The sequence below is a fragment of the Azolla caroliniana genome, unplaced genomic scaffold (assembly GCF_043228905.1).
Source record: "Azolla caroliniana isolate FFs.n. ecotype wild unplaced genomic scaffold, voAzoCaro1.0.p SCAF_14, whole genome shotgun sequence".
NCBI lineage: Eukaryota > Viridiplantae > Streptophyta > Polypodiopsida > Salviniales > Salviniaceae > Azolla > Azolla caroliniana.
The window spans coordinates 18,177,370-18,203,237 of record NW_028230449.1 but is presented as its reverse complement, the minus strand read 5'-3'; the positions used below and the strand labels follow the sequence as shown (position 1 = coordinate 18,203,237).

General features: G+C 36.9%; 1 protein-coding gene across 1 annotated transcript; it reads right to left on the bottom strand.

Moving 5' to 3' along the window:
• Nucleotides 1-570: 570 nt before the first annotated feature.
• LOC147855696 (ABC transporter C family member 12-like) lies at nt 571-25,868 on the bottom strand. Its single transcript, XM_087330127.1, has 28 exons — nt 25,416-25,868; nt 24,476-24,654; nt 20,087-20,130; nt 19,746-19,916; nt 13,992-14,106; nt 12,365-12,445; nt 12,263-12,287; nt 12,139-12,195; nt 10,592-10,657; nt 10,448-10,522; nt 10,256-10,363; nt 7,911-8,045; nt 7,713-7,819; nt 7,527-7,620; nt 7,272-7,439; nt 7,047-7,187; nt 6,755-6,955; nt 6,506-6,604; nt 6,225-6,377; nt 5,781-6,136; nt 5,519-5,699; nt 4,953-5,276; nt 2,836-3,592; nt 2,533-2,654; nt 2,104-2,349; nt 1,914-2,015; nt 1,502-1,823; nt 571-987 (listed from the first exon to the last, which is right to left on the bottom strand). The coding sequence occupies exons 1-28, from the start codon at nt 25,743-25,745 to the stop codon at nt 902-904; spliced, it is 4,845 nt and encodes a 1,614-aa protein (XP_087186253.1). The 5' UTR covers nt 25,746-25,868; the 3' UTR covers nt 571-901.

Genomic DNA, 25,868 nt, shown 5'->3' with positions numbered 1-25,868 from the left:
CTAATGGATTGTTTCAATCACAATACCATAAATGCCATACCCAAGGGAAAAATAATATTATCTAAACACATTTCCAGTGATTGTATGCCCCAACACTGTTCTAATGAACTGTTTCAATCACAATACCATAAATGCACCACAGAGAATTCATTTAGGTCTGAAATTATGGCTAAAGGGAATTCTTTCGTGGTTTCTTTTCCAAACAATGAAGTAGATACCATATATGGGAGCATTGGTGGGAGCTCCATTAATATTCTCTTTATTGAGATGCATTTCATTGTTCTAATCTCTCTTTAGAGCTATGATTTATTTGCACGTTTACTTACAATGGCATAATTTTCTTTTACCGTTATCTAAATAATTTCTTGATATGTATTGCATTGATATGCTTTTCATAGGCTTATTCCACAATTGTCTTTTTCAAGAGAAAAAATAAAAAACTGAAAGAGAAGAACGTTGCTCTTAATCTATGATCATTGGCCTATAAAGGCCAAAAGCAGATAATAGAAGTGAAATCAGCATTGGCTTACCATAAGACGAAAAGTCAAGTAATACTAGTGGAGTGAGTGATAGTGAAGAAAATGAACACATGCTTTGGATACATTCATATCAATACCTTATTAAAAGGGAAACTTGTAAAGTACGCAATTATTTTTACAACTTGCTGACAATCCAAAAATACCATATTTTGTGGGTGCGAATTGGAATTCAGATTTGTAGTAGGTAAAACTGGTATAAATCCTCTTCATTGACAATTCAAAATCAATTGAACATAAAATTGTGCTCAAACACGTAATCCACTCCTAATTTCTTCCAGAACTTTGGGTAGATTAAATGGCATGCCGACTTGTGTAGACAACCTTTATTACTTCTTTTTCTTATGTGTTGAACTTAGAATGTCTCACTTATCCCAATCTAAAATTATGTCGTCTGGGAGTGGTTGAAGATCCAGACGGTTTCGAACTTGCTGAATCATCAATGCCATGCCTATTAACATAAACAGATCACAAAAACAGTCAATCTTTTATGACAGACGCTCACTCAGTTCATATGTAATTTCTTAATCACAGCCTACTAAATATTGTTCAAAATCAGATTCACATGCAATAGGCATTCAGAGAGAGATGGGGGGGGGGGGGGCCTTGAACTTGAGATATACAAGTCAATACCAGCTTAGAATAATCATGTGTGTATGCTGGCTAGATTCATAAAATGCTGATTAGCATTTTAGAATAATCAGAATACCATGTGGTTTTGTAGCATAGCTTAAGTCAGGTGGCCAATGTGAGCCCATGTAGAATAGGCACTGCGAAACCTCGGGGAAGTGACAGAATCTCCTCTCTGGATATAAATAGATGGTTGAGTGGTGGATTCATGTTTGTGGGTGAACATGGTAAGTGTTGGATTAATATAGCATTTCCGAATTGTAAGAGAACATGAGGGTGTTGGGGTCCATGGATGTCAAGTTAACATATTTCTAGAGAAAATGATGAGTGCAAACCTTCAATAGCTCTTGAAAATGCTGACCACCACCTTTGATGCGGTACTGCTCTCCTGGACAGTTCTTCATGGATTGCATCATCGCATTCTCCTTGTAATACATGCTGTAGTGTTCGAATTGCATCTGTTGCCCCCTCCAATATAGTCCTCTCACCATCTGTTTCAGAAGCCTCTTCTAATGCCTGAAGAGAAGAGGACATACTCGTAGCCAAAGCCCATCGAGCAGCAGCTGCCCATTTAGCAGATATTTTCCATTTCGGCTCTTCCTCTATCACAGTTTTATTGATATCTGCTTTAAGATCAGCGTCACCCATAACAATATTCTGCAAAAGCATATGCATTCATTAGAAAAAATATCTTAACCCCAAATATCTCATAAAACCTTGAGATGTGGAAAGATATTGCCAAGTTACCTTCAGATATTGTGCATTTGCAGGTCCAGTACTTTGTACCATTTTGTAAAATGCACTGTCTTCATTCATAATAAGGTGTTTTGGTGTATCAACCTCCAAAGCCTTTCCAGAAATCAGGACATATCAAATTAACCTTTATCATCATGGAAATCGGAGTACATATGAGATAACATTATTCAAGTTGATGTACCTGCCCAGCATCCAGAACAAGTATACGATCGGCATCAATTATTGTGTTAATTCTGTGAGCTATAATCAGCATTGTACATGTCTTGAACTCTTCACGAATGGTTTTTTGAATGAGGGCATCAGTTCCAACATCCACAGCTGCTGTAGCCTCATCCAACACAAGTATCTTTGATCTTCTCAATAATGCACGAGCAAGACTAAGCATCTGTCTTTGACCCACACTAAAATTCTCACCACTTTCTGCCACCTGCATCATAAATAGATAGAATTACAACCAAGGTTGTGTCTCACACAAAGGATGTGTATCTACTGGAAGATTAATCTTAATAAGATAAAACAATATACATTTTAGAAATGAAACTACAATAATAGTGTAATTCACAGAAATGATAAGATCAATCTGGAAAAAACAAAAATATTAAACACTAACCTCAGCTTCTAGCCCAAGGTTGTTTTTTCTGACAACGTCTTTTAAGTGAGCTCTCTCCAAAGCCTCCCATATGGAAGCGTCATTATGCTCATTGAAAGGATCCAAATTGAATCGTATGGTTCCTGTCAATTTCGATTAGAAAATTTAGAATATACCATATGACCTTGTGTTAGTCATATTTTTCTATGCTCTTCTGTGTGCACATGCAATATTTACATGTGTCTGGTTCAGTTATTCATACAGATAACAGATTCTTGTCACATTTTGGAATTAGATTTATATCTAGCAAGGGGCTGAACAAACCTGAGAACAGGATTGGAGTTTGTGGAATAATTCCCAATGATTTCCGAAGATCATTCAGCCCAAATCGATGAATAGGGTATGAATCAATCAGAATCCTCCCGCTCTCTATCTCAACGAGACGGAAAAGTGAGTTAATCATACTTGATTTCCCTGCTCCAGTGCGTCCAACAATACCAATCTTCTGAGTAGACTCAATCTTGAGAGACAGATTGACTAGAACAGCAGGAAGATCAGGACGATATCGCATCACAACATTTTCATAAAAAATGGTGCCTTCAGAAGGCCACCCAGGAGGTGGCCTATTTCCTTCAATTACAAGGTCACCCTCTGGGGCTAATGCAATATATGTTCCAACCCTTTCAACCGAGTTAAAACTATTCTCTGCTATGCTAGCAAGTCGCAAGGTTGCGGTGAGAATAGTTGTTATATTTAACGCATAACTTAGAAGCAACCCCATCTGTGAGGCAAACGCAGCTTCATTGGTTGCACGCTGGTTACCTAGTACAGCAAGGGTGGCAGTCATCCATATCATCATACCTCCCAAAAACTCGAGACGTATGGCAAGCCATCTATTTGCACCCATGTTGATGAGAGTGAATCTTGTATTATTGTCTACTGATCTTGCATTAGTTTCTGACATTCTATGTTGAGCTCTGTATGCTCGAATACTGGCTAACCCATTAAGTGCCTCTCCCAATTGTGCATATACTGGAGACCGTGTTATTGAATCTAGTCGTTTTACCTCTCGGGCCGTGCTCTATCCAAATAAACAAAGAAACCATTTAATATATTATCATATTTCATGGTAACTTATTGATAAATAACTAACATACAAGACTGAACCATAAAGCTCTTTCAAGAACATGAAAGTAACATCTCCATTTGTTTTCGTAATTAAGTAGACATGCAAGTGATTAAACAAGTTTCAAACCCAAAAATCAAAATAGATGAAAATCTGACGCCTTTCTAAGGTCATAACTGGTTTCTTTTATGCATGTGCTAGTATCATTGAAAGCATTTTTTCTCCCTAAAGATTCCACATTGCTTTTCTTCTTAACATGGAGATTCAAAATATTTGCTGTTAAACTTTCCCATTTAGAGAAAAATGTTTGTTTGAGTGTCTTAAATTTTATTCAAGCAGATTCCATCATCATTGTGGTCTGGTTATCCTCTATCAACCTTTTTAATGTTGCTTTCCTTTCCCAATATCTGAAAAATTTCAAAAATTTCTAGTTTGTTACATATTTTGGGAGTATAATCTGAGAAACATCTAGTTTCACTGCCTCTTAGTCCCTCAGCATATCGAACAAGTGCACGAGTCATTGTCAACAAATACAAGTGCATCATCTGAGGACTGCATGCACCACAATGTGCTCTAAATGCATCATCTGAGGAGTATCACTAGATCAGTGAGTGGTTGTCTGTCATACAGATTTCCAGAGAACAAAACTTCAAAAATCAATCATTGTTGTACCTTAGATATCTTCCATTCAGGAGTAAAGAAGGAACAGATGCAAGAGTGAAATGGTGGGCTTTCCTTCCCAATCTTGGCAAACTATCCTGAAGTGTACATGAAACTGAGTCCAAAGCTATGGTAGCATAGACAACCTCCTTTTGGGCGGTAGGCCTGTTCCCCATCAAAATCAGGATCTACTAATCAGTTCTTTGTAATCCGTTTTATAGATTCTTATGTTTAATCAAGTTTTTCCACAAGTAATATGGTCGTGTAACTAAAAAAAGTATGCAGAGCTAGGGAAATCTATGAAGTTCCTATTCTGTGCTCATGAGAATCTATGGACCAAGGTTAACTATAGCAAAGGATAAGTTAATCACTAGCAGAGTTTCTATCTTGTATTGCAAGCCTCTCCTTAAGTGTAGCTCTATTTGTGGCTGTGGATCTTCTCTGGGTTCTCCATCCCGTCAATCCAAGATTAAAGAGTTCATCATCTCTGGTAGATGTTTCCTGATTGAAGTGTTTTTTGATGCCAAATAAAAAACCTATGAACAAATTCTTGAAAACGAATATCAAAATATCTAGCTCATAAGACAAACTTGATACATCCAAAAGGCTAATTGAAGATCAGCATTTTATATGATTAAAGGTAATGTGCACTAACTTGATAGTAGAGGTAAGCTGCATAGAATGCAATGAGCAGTGGAAGAATTGCCCATAAAGATGACATATTAACAATTCCAATCAATGCAAAGGTCGAGAGAAGCTGGAAGAGAAAGCTTAGAAACATGTTTGTGTAGACAGCCACATTACGGTCAATATCTGCCGTGTCTTTGGAAAATCGATTGATTATTCTTCCAATAGGATTTCCATGAAAAAAAGACATTGGTGCTCGGAGCATGGAACCCAACATGCTGTTATGCAAACGTTTAGCAGCTACAAGGCTGCACAAAACTATCCAGAATGAGTTCACTACTGTCATCAGAACCTGTTGCACAAGATGCACACTTGTCAAGAGAATAAAATGGCTGCAAATAAAAGACAAAGTCAACAAGAATGCATTAACAAGTATGAATCTCTCTCTATATGTTTCAAATTACCTAAAGAAAAGAGAGCATTAGCATAAATGCTTCAAAATTAACTGACCAAGTGATAATGAAGCACAAATTCCATTATGGAAAGAGTCAACATGAATACACTAATGCATGAATCTCTTCATATGTGAATTACCTGACCCAAGGATAATGAAGCATAAATTCCATTATAGAAAGATACAGAGAGTGTTGAGGTAGCTGCAACTTCAGTCCAATAAGATAACCATATACTGCTTGCAATCCGAAAAAACTCCACCGCAACATATGTGAAAAACATCACAAACACTACCCAAAATCCTCCCAGGGCAGTTTTGTATCTGAAATAAATGACCTTAAAGCTTCAGATAATTTTATCATAATCATTAAACAGGAGCCGGTGTCAAAACTTAATATTTCACCTAGAAAGCACGGCCCAGCTTATAACTCCTGTTTCACGCTCTTCCTCCTTAATTAAAATAGACTTGCGATCGTCCTTCTTTGGATCTTTATCTTCATCTTTACTCTTCAAGGTGATTGCATCATCAGATTTTTTATCATTAGATTCTTCTGATCCTTCCTCCATCTTTCCAGAATTTTCCATAAGCTTCTGGAAAACTGGTCCAATTTGAATTAAGTGCTCATATGTGCCTTGTTCTACGATCTTGCCATCGTTTATCACAATAATGTGATCCACTTGAGAAAGAAAGTGTAGTTGATTAGTCACTAGAACCCTTGTTTTCCCCTGTAACTCCTCGTGAATACATGTTTCAAAAACCTGCAAAATTAAAGAGTGCACATATGATGACAAACAACTGGTTGAGATAAGTATATACAGATTTATTCACAAATCAGTATCTACAGACCTGGCGTGCCACATGTGCATCAAGTGCACTTAAAGGATCATCAAAAATGTAAACGTCTGCATTTGCATATACAGCTCGAGCTATTGACACTCGTTGCTTTTGGCCACCACTAAGATTTATACCACGTTCGCCAATTTCAGTAAGATCTCCACCCTAGAAAAACAATGACGGTCAGAAAAAGAGGTTGGGTGAAGATCTAAAATCTATTATATTGATGTTTGGTTAGTAAGACACATTTAATACTGATACAACATAAAAAATTGAAGGCATTTGATGTTTACTGGCAGTGATTCAAGGTCTACTTCCAGTGCGCTGACGCTGATTGCATGCTTGTAGCGAAGGGGATCATAGGCAGATCCAAATAAAATATTGTCACGCACCTGCTTATAATAAATAGATTACTTAAATGGCACCTTCATAAATAGAAGTTGAGATTCAAAACTTACAAAAGATAAAAATACATCTACACCATGATGAGATAAACAAGAAATTTACATTCCAAAAAAGAGTTACAAGTGAAACATACTTACAGTGGCATTAAAGATCCATGAGATCTGAGGAACATATGCCACAGCGCCTCTCAAAACCAATTCTGAAACAGCAACTGATGGCAGCTCCCCTAGAATAGCAGACACAAGGGACGTTTTCCCCTGGCCTGTTGCACCAACAATGGCGACTAAACTTCCAACATCAACATCAAGGTTGATGTTCGATAGTGTGGGTGTCTCTGCCTATGTTTAACCACATAAGAAGTTATAGAACATTCTACACAATATAAAAAACTCCAAAGAAGTCCAAATATACTTTTGAGAATAATTTAACCTTAATATCCCAGGAAAAGCTTCCATCTTTGATTGATATAGCAGGACTGCCAGGTACAATAGGAGGATTTTCTTCTAATGCATGCTCTTCTGCAAGCAGCAAATCTTGTAACCTTTTCAGGGACACATTTGCATTCGCAACCTAGAATGTGATAACAAAAAGTGTTTTCAGATCCTGGACTGGTTAGGACTGCCACGTACAACAGGGGGATGTACATTCCATTACCTGTGTAATTATGTTAGGAAGCATATAGAGTGGATATCTCAGAATAGCAAAGAGAGAAAGTGCAGTGAAAGCTTTTGAAGCTGTAAGATCCCCTTCAAGGAGCGTATAGACCCCAAAAGCAACAATTGTCACGAAGATTGGTAAACCATTCAACAGAAAAATATTTATCTACAGTACAACATAATTATTGTTTAGGCAGGATCCTCAATACAACTGGAATAAAAAACAGCAGAAATTAATAATGAGGATTCTTACTGCTGCCAATAACTGTGCTTTTCTGAACCAACCAAGCTCAGTATCTCGAATATCCAGAACCTTAGATTCAAAGCTACTCTCCCAGGCATAACACCTACAATTTAATGGAAATTCAGGTTTTAAAAACCCGTCTTTTAAAATCCCACAATTAATTGACCATCGAGTAGGTTTTTCTGGAAATATTACTTCACAATGTCCATTGCACCCAATGTCTCATACATCAATCCTATCCGTTTATCTGTCCATTGCAAGCCCTCCTTCGTAAACATTTGCGTCTTGGATATGATAAAAGTCTGTTGATATTGGATTAATATGTCAACCTTCACAGTTAGAACCATCATTACAAATTCAAGAAACCTTCAATTATCTTTGTATGAAATCAACCTGAATTGGGAACAAGAGAAGCAACACCACTGAACCCACAAGAGATGAAAATCCAAGTTGGAAATATAACAGAATGATGGACACAATAATACGGAGTGGAGCAGACCAGAGACCATGTACTTGCTGCACAACTTGCTGCATAAAGAAAAACTTGATGTTACATATAAAACATGACTGGAATGTAATAAAAAGATTCAAAAACAGGCAGCTAATACAATCATCGCCAGAAATTTCATCACTAATAGATGAGGTACAATCCATGTATTTTTGGTCAATATCTGAAAACACTTCAGCTATATGTGGATGCCCAGACAATGGAGGCGTTCGACATCAATTTCCATGTTTGTACTGTGAGCACGACCTCATCTAAATAAAATTTTAGATATGCTTTTCTGAAATGTTATTTGCAGCAAAGGCAGGTATCATATGTACTTTTCACACATGTTTTCTGCGGCAAACTCAGTCTTAATTTTCTTTTCATATCTTTTTGAGAAAATCAGGGCTATAAATTAGCTTCACAAAACTCCTTCAGAATTAAATTGATCTTAGGTTTTGCTTAAACTACTCATTTCATGATAATTCAGTTTTGACAATTTTGTGACCAAGTCGAAAGTACAGCAGATTATTACAAGAGGAGGTTCCCTTAATAGGACTTAAGACTAGCAACAACTCCCACGAATACGTATACAGTCTATTACAAAATCATTCATTGTTGCTGCCAAATGAAGGGCAGAATGATTACTGCTGTTAAGTGAAATCCCACAACCAGCCTACTGCTGTCAGTTTCCCAGACGTACACATTAAAATTTGAGCATTAACACTATTTGTGAGAGTTTTTTTTTTCCTTCTCAACAATGGTTTATATTATGTCTAAAGTGATTTACATCATAGATGGACACTTTCAAATATCTTAACAACTTAAGCATGGATTGTTACCTTCTTTAACTGCTCTTAGGCTGCCACAGACATACATATCTCCCTAAGCATTGCCAAGTACAGTATAACATGTTTTTCTAGCAATCCCTTGTTGATGATCTCCTCATGACTTCTTTTCCCTTATCAACTGCTTGTACATAGCCACATGCCTCATGTGATTTATGAGAGTTCTACACCTACATTTGTGGAAGATTGAGTTATATGGGTTTGGTTTCTGTGAGTCCATCTATTGAGAGTCAAGGCAACAATATGTTAAGGTTATCCAGAAGGCTACAATTGTGGATCTATAGAGATCCAATCACTTAGTATGAAGATGGCTCACTAAAGGGCACTCTTTCTATACACATTGCGGCTCAGACCTATATGCATACACATCTATCTGATGCATTACATGGTGAGATAGGCTGATCGGGTGGAATCTAAAAAATGCTATATTTGCCATTGCACTGTTTTTTATTAAATAAACTCGGTACTGTTCTTGCCAGAAGTTAAGAGATATATAGAGAAGTTGTTGACAGACAATAATTCAATCACAATAGCTTGTCAACAAAGAGCTACACTCAGGCTTTAGCTCCACTTAGGCTACAAGTCAATCAAGAGCTACACAGTGGGGTCTCGACCAAAATACTCAAAAGGAGTTGCCATAGATCAGGGAATAGCAATTTGTCATACATGTATGCCTGGCCATCAGGACCAATTTGTCATACATTGTCGGTATGCTGAAATGCAACACTGCTTTGAGTCACATGGCAAAAGTGTAAATGCACTACCCCTGTTCTAATATATCTTGGATTATCCCCATCTAAACATGACCAAATTGGAAAGAACGAATAGAGTGACCCAAACTGATATTATTAACTTGGAAAACAAGATAACATGGATCAGTTGGTAGGAAGATGGCCCACTATAATATACTTTTTACACACATCGGAGGATGGATTCATCATAAGGCCATCTTATATGGACATAATTTTGGCCTCTTAAAAGATGCTAACCTTTAATCTTTCTTCTTTCTTTCTGTTGTAATGGTGCTAAATATATTACTTTCTAAATGTTAAGATATTTTGTGGATACAGAGTCAAAAATAAATGCCTATCTATATTGTAAAAAAGTTAACTATCAGCCATTTATGAAAAGCCAATCTTGCAAGGACTACAGGTTTACACTCAGTTTGTGACACAGTTAATAATTACAAGGATTGACAGAGAGTATTAATAATTACCACTATATACTAAAAAGCGAATAATAGCCTGATGGCAGCCTTACTGAAAGCAAACATTCCATGCAGAACAGTATAGTTTGATACAGAAAATTTGTTACTGAGAAACAAATATCTGGTTAAGGTGCAACTAATATGAGCGAGACACTGTTATCCATGAGTGTATTTGCAGACCTCACATGCAAATTACCTGCAATGCTTCAACATCTGTTGTGATGAGATTTGTGATACGTCCTGATGCAAATTTCTTCTTTTCCTCATGAGTAAGCCTCAGGGTTTTCCGGAAAACAGCAGCAATCTGTTTAATTCATCAAAACCAAAGTTAGCTTTCCTCAATTATAATTATGTCAATGAATATTTTGATATGAGAAGAAAATTTAACCATAGTAGATCGGAGACGAAATCCAACGCGCATTACATTCTGGAAGTATTGTGCTTCACAAAGCACACCACCAAACTATGCCAATAAAATAATGTTAAAACGTCCTCTGCAAAGAATTAAAGCAGAAATATCATAATTACATACCACTCCAACAAATATTATTGCCCCATAAATATAGCCAATCCAGGTTGGATCTCCATTTTGCATTGACTGTGAAAATATACAACTTTAACGTAAGGATCATGATTTTTTAGTTCTCAATAGAGAGAGTGAAAGATATATTAACATCTTTTAAGAGGCCAAAATGGTCTACCAGACCAGAGAAGAGATTACATCTTAACATGCTGTCTTATCTTTGAGAACAACAAACCAAAATAAATGTTGGGAAATAGAAACAAAAGAGCCTGAAGAATCCATTTTCTATACATGTACGCTCAAGTCACATAGATTATGATTTCTGCCTTCGAAAGGTCTCCAGCATGGTCAAGTGATCTTTGAAGAGACGGAAGGACCTGCGATGACAGGCAATAATGGCATTTATCTGTTGATGACATGGGTGATGGGATTGAGGTTCACAAGGGCCAGTCCTACATGCATGACAAATTGCTATTGTCCAATCTATTGTAATCCTTTTGGAGTGTCCTGGTTGGGGGCCCACTTGTGTCCGGGTGTCCCCTTGATTGGCTTGTAACATTAGTAGTGATGGGGCCAAAGAAAGCTATGATTGCTCTTTTTTTATAAGCTTGTGTGTTTGTATTGCTGTTCTTTAACAAAATCTCCCCATGTCTCTTGAGTTCTATCAAGAATGGTTCCAAGCACCATTGGTCCTTATATTCCATTAACTCCCGTAGTGAGTCAAACACTTGGTTAACTAGGCAATTGCAGATGTAGTGTTCTTCAGATTCTACTATCTGATGACACAGTTGGCAGATTCTTTCTTCTAGAGATGTGTCTACATATCTACCTCCCTCAATCTCTAACTGATGTGAAGAGGTCCACAGCTGCCCTATCAATCGATGTACATCCATATAATAAGGCCTGATGAGGAATCCATCCTCCAATGTGTATGGAAAGTGTAAATCTTGCCTTCAACAGCAGACAGGTTGTGAGCTCATTAGCACCAATGTATAAACATGTAGTTGGGCCTGCAAAGTGTAAGGTAACCCACAAGAAGAATCTCAATCTCAATTGATCTCTGTCAATTTGGTATCCAATCTATATCAACTCTTGATAGGCGGCACCACAAATTGATAATAATGATAAAAGTTGTCTTAACACAAATTTTGATTTCAGCAATATTGTGCTATATGGAAAATAAGCATATTGAGGTTACTATTTCATTGTTATTTAAAAAGAACATGTGTCTATATATGATATCATTATTAGATCTCAGTTTCTTTCTGGAACATGCTTGCCATTCACTGCCCAGAACTCAGTTGTTGTTAGCCATTACAATGTGAGATACACAAAGTACACCATAACATAGCACCTTCACAGCAGTCTGAGAAAACACAAATAATGTACATACATGATGAGGAATGTTGATGGTTTTGTTGCTGTTATGTTCAATGAGACCTCCTTTGAGATCAGTTTCTATCTATAGATTTTCCTTACACTTTAGGCTATTAACAACGAGAATGCATCAGTAAACACTTACATACAAAACTAGATTTACATGAAAAAGATCTCACCACTAGAAGCAAATTCAAACAGACTGGCCCCACAAATTGAGAAGCATCATTACCAATCTGCAGCAAAAAAGAATCGTAAGGGGTGTTTTTTTGAAAATATAATACGGATTGAAAATATTCATACCTTGAAAACCCCGCCAACCCAAAAGCTGATTACATCGATCAGAGGCATTAGTGCTTGATAACATTTTCAAATTTAGGTCAGCTAAAAAGTATCATACACTACCTGAATGCATTGCTATTATGTAGAGCTCTCAAAAGCCATGGCTTTGGTTTCTTTAACTCTTTCTCCCAATGCTTCATAAAACTGGCACATGGTTTCCGACATTTACTATCATACTATAGGAAACCCCATAAAAGAAATCCTGACAATCATACCCTATTTTTACCTCATGATTACAGGGAGTAAAACAAGATTAAGCAAAAACTATGACAAGAAGTGCGATTATAAATCTCAAAAGAGATAGCTCAACCAATCACGAATAACCCAGAAGAATAAGACCTCGATAAAGAAGAAGTACAATCACACAGAAGAAAAAGAAGTATAAACATGATCTAGAGGAACTTCATCATGATAAAAAAGAAGACTTAAAAACGTTTTCCAATCATGAAGAAGAACTTTAATTGATTTTCTTTCTTGTTAAGAAGAAAGCAGCTTAATCACGTAACTCTTTATGTTGTTCAGAACCCAAATGAAACATTTTATAATGGATCTGCCACAATGCATTTTCTATTTTCAACATTTCTGAGCAAGTTTTGAGCCACCCTTTGTTGCTAAACAAGTCCCCCTTTAAAGCTAAGGGTGAACCATTCTTGGGAGTTAGCGATGATCCTTCCGTAGATGCAATATGGAAAGTCCTAGGAATGAATTGGCCATAGTACATAGTGAAGAGCCTCCCTTAGAAACTAGGGATGCGACATCCTTAGCAGCTAACAACAAGTACGTGCTAGCCACAATTTATCCTTACTTGCTAGTAACAAGCCTCCCTTAGGAACTACTGGCAAGCCATCCTTAAGATCTAGTAATCAGCCACACTTATATACTCACAATGAGCTGTCCTTATAACCTAGGGATGAACCATCCTTAGGAGCTGGGGGCATGATCTTCCATGAGATGGTAGCAAGGAGCCTTCCTTAGGTGGAATGAGATATTCTTCTTCTCATTCAACCACAAGAAACCATCTATACCATCATTGTTCACTTCATGTGTCAAATGCAACATGACAACATTCTTCTACCCATTGTTCAGGTTGAAACGAATCCCCCACACCCACCAATTCAAACCTTCCCTCACATTTGATCAATGAAGGTGTGTATAATACCTCTTTAATCACGTATACTTGGATTGGGTGAAATTTTTTTAATTCTGCCCCAACTGTCTTGTAGCAAAGAAATAGCCACCTGCTTCACATTTTGATCCACAGCCTTATATTGTGTCGATTTCGATCCACAACACTTTTCCCATAACCATTACTAGTAGTGTAGATAGCCACAGAGTTGACCAAAATCACCAATGTCCCAGATAAGTTTGATGAAATGACCTTCTCTAATTCCCGGAACATGTTATCGAATGACACTTCTTCCATTACCCCAGTTACTTTCTTTCCCTCATGTATTTCATGGGGATCACTTTTTCCTTCTCCACTTTAGTTATATTCAAGTGTAGACTATCAACGCTATATTGGAATGGGAATAGTGTATTTATACTTATGCCATGCAATTAGAACCATTCTTGTACTACGGGAGGACAATCTAGATATATTCATGCATAGGCAATCAAGCTACAATTTTCTATGAAGAAACATATTACAATTGCCCATTGACAAGCTATATTATATTTCAACTTCACTTACTTCTTATAAAGGACATCACTCTCATCCCATTTATCAAGCTGCCAGATGTCTGAATCCATCAAAGGCCTTTTATAACCCAGCTGCATCATTGGAGTCATCCAGCTAAAAAGGATTCCTGCATGATTCACATGATACTATTAAAGATGAGCCTATTCTCGTCATTAATATCCCCATAATATGTGTTTCAATTCAAATGGAAAATATTTAAAATAAATGCTTGAGAAACATGTAAAGCAAAATGTTGTCATTCTCTTTTTGCGCAAACATTGACAAAATGGGCCTAAATTCCTAGAAAGAAAGAAAATATGGACTTTTTAACATCTAATTAAGGCCAAATTTCAGACTGAAAAAAAATTACGTGTACAAAGGTGTGTCGCTGTCCTCTATTTGGAATGAAACAAAAGAAAAAAAATAGTACGAGAATGATACCAATAAAAATGAGATGGTTACATAATCTTGTGGTACAAGGGTCGTGAGCTCTGAAATATAGCTAATAATGCCTATATGCCTCAGGTAGAGCAATGATGACATGCTCAAAATCATACTTGGTAGAGATAGCCATATCAATATTACCGTATTCATACTCTCTAGGCGACTTTAAAGTCATTCTACAGATAAATATTTGTAAGTAAACCTTAATAAAGCTCAAGTGACAGTGTTGCCACCTCATTTCAAGCTTGGCATTAATCCCAATAGATATGCAATGGGGTATATATGTACTATATAATTCAGTTTTGAGAAAGGTGATCACTCGTACTGGGTAGTCAGTGGTCATGGCTAGCACAATTAGAGCAAAACAAGGACGGCCACTATCACCCACTCTCTTCGATCCTAAAATAGATGAGGTATTCTAATTACATAGAGAGATTGAGTGGCAGGAAGATGGGTTACTATAAGTCATTCTTTTTACACACATCCCATGATGGATTTATTATCAAACCTTGCTACACGGATACACATATTTAATGTGATGCATAGTGTGATAGGGCACCTCAGGACTATTCAAACCAATCAAAACTTGAGACAGGAAATGTGCACACATCTGTTGCAAAATAATGCACACATCTATGGAGTAGAAACATGGGGACCGAGTCTTAACAAGGCGAATCATTGGAAAGATTTAGAGAGACCACTATCACCCACTCTCTTCAGTCTCTATATAGATGAGGCATCACATTACATTGAGAGATTTGGGGGTTCAAGAGCATGCCTAGCAGGTATAGCTATACAAATATTACTATATGCTGATGATTTTGTGCTGATTTCTAACTCTCCAGAGGGACTACAAAGACATTTCAATGCCTCGAAACTATTTTGCACTGACAAAGGTTTGTCAATAAACATGGATAAAACTAAAGTGATGGTGTTCAACACCACTCAAGCATGGGTAACTAGATCAGAACCAGAATTCTTCTTGGGCAAGGAAAAGGTAGAATACACACACTCCTACACATACCTAGGAGTAACATTTACAGGGCCTAGGTTCTCCATACAGGAGACTGCTTATGCCTGACTTTCTCGTGGATATGCAACCCTTGGTGCTCTCGAGAGGCAACATGCACATTCTGGATCAGCCTATGCTAGAGATCTTCCGAAGAAAAAAGTTACAATATGTCTAACTTGAGAATCTCGCATGTGCCGAAAACCAAATTCCCTCTTTTGTTTTTATCTTATTTACTGAGTACTACTTATTCCATTTTGATTTGCCTTTCTCAAAAACGAGACAACACTTACGATGTAATCTCTTGTTTGGTCTTATAGGCCATTTTGGCCTCTTAAACGACGTTAATATTTTGGCAATGGCAATTTGCCGTGCACGTAGGCCTCGGCCCCATGGACCATGACCTCGACACCCTTGTCATCGACAGATAAAAGCCATTATCTCCCGCCATCGTAGGTGCTTACCTCGCTTCGGAGACATTTCCATTCTGGATCAACCTATGCTAGAGATCTTTCGAAGACAAAAGCTACAATATACCTAACTTGACGATCTCACATGTGCCAAAAACCAGATTCCCTCATTTCTTTTCTTTTTATGTTATTTACTTTTATGTTTACTGTGTAATATTTATTTTATTTTGATTTGTTCTCAAAGACAAGACAACACTTAAGATGTAATCTCTTATTTGGTCTTATAGGCAATTTTGGCCTCTTAAAAGACGTTAATTTTTCTTTCTTTCTTTCTCTCTTGGGTTTCAGCACTGTTAAGCTGACAACAATCTCTATGTCTTTTCCCAAGATATTTGTTATGCTTGATCATATTATATGTTGATGACCTTCTAATTACAAGGTCCCTTGCTTCTAAAATCAAGGAGCTCTGCGGAGACCTAAAAACCACAATCAAAATAACTAATCTAGGACTTCTCCATTACTTCATAGGTATGGAGGTTTATAAATCACATGGTAGTATCTTCCTCAGCCAACATAGGTATCTCAGGTAGCTCCTTGAGACCTATAGCATGTCAAATTACAAGCCACTCTCCTGTCCAATGGATCCAAACTCAAAGCTATCTCGTGAAGACGATTCTCCCATATTTGAAGATATTATGAAATATAGACGGTTAATTGGATCTCTTCTTCACTTAATTTATACCAGGGCTGATTTGTCCTATAGTGTGAATATTCTCAGCCAATTCTAAAGTGCTCCAAGACAAATTCATTGTCAAGCACCTATTCACGTTCTTAGGTATTCGGCCAACACACTTGACTATGGTCTCTCTTTTAGAGGCGGCATTCAGCTTGTTGGCTACTCGGACACTAATTTGGCCGGTGATATTGATTCTAGAAAGTCTACATATGGCTATTGTTTTATGTTAGGCTCAAGCTTAATTTCTTGGAAATCAAAGAAGCAAACTCCCTTTCTACTTCATCGATGGAAGTTGAATATTGAGCCTACTTGCATACTTGTTGTGAGTTGCTATGGTTAATGCAATTGTTTTGTCCCATTGGTGTTTTGCAAGACTTTCCTATTGCAATTTTCATTGAAAGCCAAAGTGCCTGTGCATTGGCACATAGCTCAACATTTCATGGTAGAACAAAACATATTCAAGTGCACTACCATTTTGTTCGTGAATTTGTGAAATCACAAGTCATCAACTTGGCCTATTGTCCTATTCAAGAAAATGAGGCTGATTTATTTATTAAGCCACTTCTGAGGCAAGCCATTGATCAGCTCCTCGGTCACTCAATGTTGGACTGCCATTCTGGAGCTGAGAGGAGGTGTTGGAGGGTGGCAGCTCCAGACCTGCACTCTCTTTCATCTTTATTATCTCTCTTCAAAGACCTCTCCATTTTGGATTGACCTATGCTAGAGACTTTTTGAAGACAAAAGTTACAATATGTCTAACTTGAGAATCTCACATGTGTCGAAAACCAGATTCCCTTGTTTGTTTTTCATCTTATTTACTTTCATATTTACTGAGTAATACTTATTCTATTTTGATTTGTTGTTCTCAAAGAAGAGACACCACTTAAGATGTAATCTCTTGTTTGGTCTTATAGGTCATTTTGGCCTCTTAAGAGACATTAATATATCTTTCTTTCTTTTACATTCTCTCTCTGCCGAGATTCTTCTCTCTCTAGAATCTGCAACTCTTTAAATTTCTTCTCTCTCTTCCACTTTTCCAAGATATTCCCTCGTATTCCTCGTTTATTGTACCTGTTTAGTAGTACAAGAGTCACTTAACTACCAAACAACCATTTCACCCACATTCCCTAATTTTGTATAAATAGGTTATACCAGCATCTTTTGTAAGAACTTTATTTTTGTTGCTACTTGCAAACAGGCTCTACTCTTTGGCTATGTCTCTACAGTTTTCAACTATTTTTGCTACTGCTATTTAACAGCCTTCTCACAGCTTGGCTGTGGGTCTATTTTATTTCTAACAATTGTTCCATTGCTGCTATTAACATCTTTTCTCACATTTATATCTAGTTTGGTTTGTTGTTCTCAAAGACAAGAAAACGTTTTAAAATGCAATCTGGTTAGGCCTTATAGGCCATTTTGGTCTCGTAAAAGACATTGATATAGCTTCCTTTTTTAGCCTATGCAATGTTACGCTTATATTACTTGTCATTACTTGTGAGATTTACTTTAGGATGGTGATAGCTCGATCCATCATTCTTGGGCACCTATACTTACATTCTTTCCTTCATTTATCCAATGCATGATAAGCAAGTTACAAACATCACCACCACATACATCAGCCCACAAGTCTGGTGTGCATACATTAACATTTGTTAAGAGGCCAACATGACCTATATGACCAAACCAGAGATTACATCTTAAGTGTTGTCTCATCTTTGAGAGCAAATCAAAATAAAATAAATATTACTAAGTAAACATAAAAGTAAATAAGATAAAAAGCGACTAAAAAATCTTGTTATGGGCACATGTAAGATTCTCAAGTTAGATAAAAGTAAAGGTAAGATTCTCAAGTCAGATAACAGTAAAGAAAGAAAGATATATTCTTTTTAAGAGGCCAAAATGGTTGAAAAAGTGAACCATTTTCACAAAATATTAGTGCAATTGAGCGGTGACTCTCAATATTCAAGATTTTTACCAATGAATGTTGCAAAAGAGAATGCACATTCTGACTGAGAAGAATGCTTATAGGGTGTACACTGATTGACAATATATGGAAAGCAAACTCGAATGTGGTCATAGGCAGAGCATTGCATCATAATTTGATACTCAAACTCCCAAACTTCTTTAGGGGAAAATATGCATAATCAATAAGTCTCCACGCCAGAGCCCCAGCACCCCCTCTCACATCAAAGAGAATGTGAGCTAAATCCCTTCAAAGCAATGGCAAACAAAGGGATGGGTTCCAGCATATATTGGTGCGTGTGGTTTCTGCCATTTCCCTGTTCTGAGATGATAGTTTTGTAGTATGATGCAACATATACAAAGTAATATGTAAAACATGAACCTCCACATCTTTCCCAAGCCGTGATACATTGGTGTGGCAAAAACATCTCATTCGTTATTGATGAATCATGAAGCAAATGTAATGCATCCCATTTCCAAATCCTTTCCAAGAAAACAACTTGATAAGTAATTTTCAGGAGGTCAATGGATTCTCTTATTCGAGTAGCTCATGGCATGCAACTAGTCTATGCTTTAGGTATGTGTTCCACATATTGCACAACTCTAAATACTCTTTCAAGTTTAGCTAATAAAAAATTTGCACACTAGCAGTAGTTTACGTGACAGATGCATTCCAATAACCTTTTTATGAGGATGTTCATTATTCTCCGAGGTTTCTCATCAGCCTCTACCTATCTGGCTTCTCAATACAAGTTAAGTAGTTTTATATAAGGTTGACTATTGTAAGGATTTGATAGATCACAATCATGATATTTCCTGTTTATTAGGAGCATAGTCACACGGAAGGCACTTCAAAATGACCATTCCCTGTTATGATGAGAGGGAGCTTAAACAGGGAAACAAGATAGAGGTTGGCAAAAGGAAACAGCGCAAGGATGAAAAATAGATGCTCCTTATGACTATATTTAGCATCAAAGTAGATTCACAAACCTTCTCGATGATCACAGCACCTTCATAGCATCTAATACATCTGCTTGTGACAATAATCATCTTCAATGTGATCACCATTAATAATCCATTCATACCTCTCAACTTTGCTAACCTTCTAGCTCATGTTTTTGTTTATTTTATGTGTTGTGTGAATCACTACTTTAATAACATATGTACGCATGACATTGAATTCAAAATATTAGAGTTGTCCATACCTGACAAAATACTTGCTCCTCTTTCTGGAAAAATGCCGACTTCGCCATCAGGAAGGGTTTGATAATCTGTATTTCTTTCAGTGTTGCTTTCTGTGTCTTTGGATGGAACTTCCTTGCCCCCTTCAACCAATCTCATTGCTGGAAAGTAAAAGGAAAAAAAAAGACCAAAAGCTACCTGCAACACAAGGTTTGCATAAAGGCTGATGAGAGGAGGAAATAGTACGTGACTATATTAACATCATAATAAAAACAAGAGTGTTGTAGCTTTTTCCCTAGAGCTTCAATACAATAACTTTCAATCCAAATAAACTATAATAAGCATTCTGATAAATGGGCTTGACTTGCCTGAATAGCAAAGTATCCAGCACATAGACCAAAAGTCAGCCTGCAGTTACAAGCAGAAATATTAGGAGGGAAACTCTGAGACTATCTGAAACATTAAGTCAACAAAACTACGAAAATTATAGCATAACAAGTTCGCATAGCTATGCCTCTCTGAAAATCTTGCAATCTCTAATCTATGAATCCTTACTACTCGACCATTGAAGAGTTAAAAAAATATTGAACAAGATAAAACTAAACATATATACATGATGTGAGAACAAACCTGGAATTGAGTAAATTAGAAACCTAGGGACTTCGTCCAAAGGGAGATGGCATGCCAAGTGCTATTAATACCTTTACTTATTGCTATTGGGTCCTAATTATGCTACCATTCCCTACTCTATACTACCAGTGTGTTTGTTGCAGGATGCCATCTCTTGGCCATTTGGCTAAAACTCAAAGAATGCTATCAGCTCTTATCAGTTTGATATCCAATATGCAGCCTATAGGTCCCATGATATTAACCTAAGTTCGTTCACAAGGACAGTCCTCCATTCAAAGGTGCTTGCTGTCTTGGGGGCTATGTGCATTGCCTAGCTCTTGTATTGAGGCCAAGATCACACACACGCGCCCTTCTAAACAATAAACAAAACTTGTGTATAATGTCCCCTTACCACTTCTCAATCTGTTATGCACATCATGCTTGTAAAAAAACTCCAAAATAATTCCGCTACGTGCATTAAGATCATTATCATGGATCTTCAGGAAACTTAGAGCTTTTATTTTTGCTTCAGTATGGATAGCATAAATTCACCGATATTTGTAATCATGATTTGTCTCATATGCCGATTTTAGCCTCTTGTATACATTATATATCCTTCTTTTTTTCCATGTTGGTGTTCATCATTCATGATAACATATATCCAAGCTGTTTAGTTTTAGGAAGCTAGAGTAGAAATACGTGTTTTCTTTTTGTTTTCCCATTGACAAGTTAACATCAACAGTTGTAATCCTTATCTCCGAATCTGATGTACTAAGTAGCAAAAGTCTTTAGTATCTTATAATTCTCAAATTCAGAAAAGCTTTGCACATGTCATCTGTCATTTGGTCTCATAGGTCATTTTAGCCTCTTAAAAAATATATATATCTTTCTCATCTTCCCTTTTTTCTAAGTGAGGACCAACAATGCTTGGGACTGTTCTGTTAGATATAATCAATGATCAGCCCCAAGTTGTAAATCTATCCCCACATGTGCTCTTAGAGTGCACATTTTGTGATAGCACCCCAAATGAGGAGCGGCTAGTGCGCAACTCGACCATATGGATCGATAAGGTGTTAATCTAGGAAACCGTAGATGCGTAGGACACAATGGATTTAGGAAAGAGCGAAATAGGTAATAGGATTGGCTAATCAAGTCAACTAGAATATTTTGTGGGCAAGTTACGATGTACTTAGTCTTGAAGAATGCACCATTGACTTCAAGATAAGTACTATCTAGCACTAGCCTATATCTAGGGAGTTGGGTCATATTAAATGACAAGTCAGTTGACATAAAAGGAATATCTCCACTACTATCAACTGACTTGCACATTTAATGTTATACTCAAACCAAACATAGAATATAATCCACTTTCTTACACAGTGGTTGGATTGATCATCAATCCCCACTAATTTTGTAGTGAGCTGGTCCAGGTTCCATCTAAGCTCTAAGGTGTGAGCGCATGGGTGAACTACCATTGTGAGTTACTCTCATATGTAATAGAAGTTTTGTTTTCATATATCCATCTTTGTGGTTGTAACTCTATATACCTATCTAATCGATTCTCAATATGTCTAACAATTCTCACTAGAACTCAATAAACATAGAGAAAAGTTGTTAAAGGACAATAATACAATCACGGAAGGTCATCAACAACATTTTAAGATGTAATCTCTTGTTTGATCTCATAGAACATCATGGTCTCTTAAAAGACATTACTACATCTTTCTTTCTTTCTAGGTGAGGTCTAGCGATGCTTGGGACTGTTCTTGCTAGAACTCAAGAGACAAAGAGAGAAGTTGTTAAAGAATAATAATATAACCACACAAGCTCATCAACTAAGAGCAATCACAACTTTCTTTAGCCCCATTACTCCTATTCATGCAAAGAAAAAAGTTGTTAAAGGAAAACAATACACCCACACAAGCTCATCAACAAAGAATGACCACAATTTTCTTTAACCCCATCACTCCTACTCATGCAACAAGTCAATTAAGGGCTACACAAGCCAGGACATTGGAAACAGGTTACAATTGATCGGGCAATTGCAACTTTTGGTGCAAGTAGACCCCAGCCTTGTGGACCATGACCTCACCACCCTTGTCATCAACATATAAAGGCCATGATCTCCCACCATTGCACGTGTTTCCCTCACGTCAAAGAACTATCCATTTTGGATCAACCTATGCTAGAGATCTTTTGAAGACAAAAATTACATCTTTGTGGCTTGAGAATCTTACATGCATAGAAAATGAGACCCTTTACTCACTATTAATTTTATTTGCTTTTTTAATTAGTTACATTTATTTTGGCTTTTTAAGATGTTATCTCTTGTTTGATCTTGTAGGCAATTTTGTTCTCTTAAAAGACATTAATATATCTTTCTTTCTTTCTATGTATCTAGATCTCCAGCAAGAATTGTCCTATGCATCACTGATCTTTATACTCCATAGCCCAAACCCGCCATTTCCTTTAGCCACCTTCTTCCATTGCCTCTACCACAATTAGTCCACTCATTTCCACCATGTTCTCCCTTAGCCTCACTCTAATGATGGTCTCTCTATCAGTATTGGCATGTATCCTTGTATCATGAACATGCTTGAGCGTCAAGTGGCATTAATCTATTATGGAGCCAAATTGGTGTATACCTCAAGCAACTAACGTTTTAGCTATTTCTAATATTTTCTAATGCTGCAATCGTTGGATTTTCTTATGTAGAAATGAGCAAAAACTAAATATAAATGGTTGAAAACTCTTATCAACCCTGCACTTCTCTATCCTGAAATCTCTGGGATTCCAAATTATATCAACATTTCCTAAACCCTAAACCCATATCCATGAAGACCAAAACCTTATCTCCTTCGTCAACCACAAATGAAGGCTAGTATTATATGACACTAAAGGTGCTTCCCTCACTTCGAAGAACTCTCTACTTTGGATCACCCCATGTTAGAGATCTATTGAAGACAAAAGTTTCACTCTAAGTTCAGAAGGTTAAGTGCTTGGCAAACGAGATTTTCTGGTACCTTAAACAGTTCTACTAATTTAGTTATATTTATTTTGGTTTCTTGTCTTCAAAGATGAGACAGATTGTAACATCTCATTCATTCTCATAGACCCTTTTGGCCCTTTCATAGACATGAATGCATCTTTCTTTCTTTCTATGCCATAGGAGGCATAAACAACATTTTAAGACATCATATCTCATTCAGTTTCGTAAGCCATTTTTTACCTCTTTAAACAAGTTAATAGACCATTCTTTATTTCTTTCTATGGCTTATTCAATTACCTATGTGTGTGTCAAAAAGAGTTTAAGTACAAGAAGTAGCATGAGAGAAGGCAAGGAGGTTGATTGTACCCTCTTGCTTCCTCAAGATCCTAGGAACACATCATTCTTTGTCCCGCAGATATTTGGCTCGGTGCAGAGGTCTTTATAATTACCTACGTGTATGTCAAAACGAGTTTGTGTAGAAGAAGACTCTTTACTTAGCTGACATATAGTAGTATGAGAGAAGGCAAGGACGTGATTGTATCCTCTTATTTCCTCAGGATCTTATTTACTTAGCTGACACAGAGTATTATGAAAGAAGGCAAGGAGGTGGATTGTATCTTCTTATTTCCCCAAGAACTTTTTCCTACAGATACTTGGTTCCACGGGGAGGTCTTTACTTCCATCTTAAGATAGCATGTTGGAGCAATGTGGGCAACAGCTTAAGCCAGAAAATGAAATGCAACATGATTCCATACATGTAAACATGAATGTTCATTAGTGTATGTCAAAGTGTTAGTCATGTACATGCTTGTGGATCATGGACACTGGCGACAAGAATGACATAGAACATGGCCTGTGACCTCTAACAAGGGACAAGAATCAATGGACGGTAGTATTGTCTCTATTTCCGCAATGAATCCAAAATATAATAGTTTCAGCAATAAATAAATAGATAGCTGCCAATTACACGAATGACCAGTATCTGTCCAAATACACTTGTGATTCACAATAACCTAAAATGACGCAGGAAGATACCCGATGTGCATAACCATATGTGTGTTACATGCAAGCATTATGCATTTACGTGCTTCAGGCATGAATGGCATCTAAATACAGGTTATATTTTATAATGAGTAACAGAGTATAGAATCATACGGATCGTAGTACTGTCTCAATTCTGCAATAAACCGAAACATGGTAGTTTCAGCCACTAATACATAGATGACTCCAAATCGCACATATACCTGGAATTCTTCCACATACACTTTTGATTCACAATATAGCATGAATGCAAGCATAAACCATGTAAAGCTTGTCACCACCAAGGTAATAATCTGCATAAAATATCACCACTTTTTAGACTAAACATGTTCAAGAGTAGATTAAAACACAAAAACTAGTACTTCAGACACATAACAGGGCATAAATGAAAGCATTAACCATGTAATATTGTCACAATCATGAAATATACATATCACCAAACATGCATGATCCTCAACATAGGATACATGCAGGCATAAGCATATCAATTTTGTCAAATCAAGACAACATTGTGCACAGAGTATAAATGCAAGCATTAACCATATAAACTTTGCCACAATCTGCATGGGATATCACAATTTTATACATTAACGATGTGCAAGAACACAAAAACAAGTACTTACTGATTATGATATGTAGCCTGCATGCAAGCATTAATCATCTAAAGCTTGTAACAATCAAGGTCATAAATGGCATGAAAATGAGCACCTTCAATTCACAGTATAGCAGAAATTCAACGTTGAATTTTTTTTCACAAAATGAGTATTTTATGTTCATGACAACGCGCAATTGCAAGCATAACAGAGTAAATTTGTCACAATCAAGATAATTTTCGGGATAAAACAGTACCATTTCGCAGGAGAAAGATGTGCATTATCAACTGAAATACAGAAACGAGTACTTTTGATTCATAATATATCCCATAAATGCAAGCGGAGGCCGTGTAAACTTTCTGACATTAACAATCTCCAGGAAACGTCGGCATACTTTTCATATATAAAAATGCGTGCGTTGATGCTATAAAAACAAGAAACCAAGGAATAGGAATCCTTACCTCATATGGTGGAAGAGAGGATCCTCCATCATTATCCACATTCACAAACGATATACCAAAAGCTATTTGTAGCAAAGGTGCAACACCTAAGCAAGAAGCGATCACAATCTGAAGATTTGCAATTAGACTGTTTAATAGATGATATCTCTTAAACCCTAAACTACTCTTCATCAGCCTCAATCTATGACCCATCAAGCAACATAAGACAATGTGTGTTAGAGTAACAACACATATGTCAGCAACACAGGGAGTATATTTTCCAAAACCATTGTCAATCTCCGTCTCCCATAGACCACCCAAAACAGGTTTGCAAAAGGACTCGAGCGCCATGAGATGGTGTTGATTATGATGAAATAAAGGCAGATAAAAGAAGGAAAATAATTGTTGGTCCCCTATTTCTTGCAAAATGTCACCATGAAGCACGGATTTGGCAGTTTAATAGCTAGGGCCAGG

Bases quoted from the DNA above. Each gene is read 5' to 3' on its own strand.
- LOC147855696 (XM_087330127.1), bottom strand. From the start codon at position 25,745: ATGGCGCTCGAGTCCTTTTGCAAACCTGTTTTGGGTGGTCTATGGGAG. The intron at 7,188-7,271 runs GTAATGGAATGT...ATCACATTCTAG, and splicing joins TTCCTAACATAATTACACAG to GTTGCGAATGCAAATGTGTC. The intron at 5,277-5,518 runs GTAATTCACATA...CTTGTGCAACAG, and splicing joins CTTCATTATCCTTGGGTCAG to GTTCTGATGACAGTAGTGAA.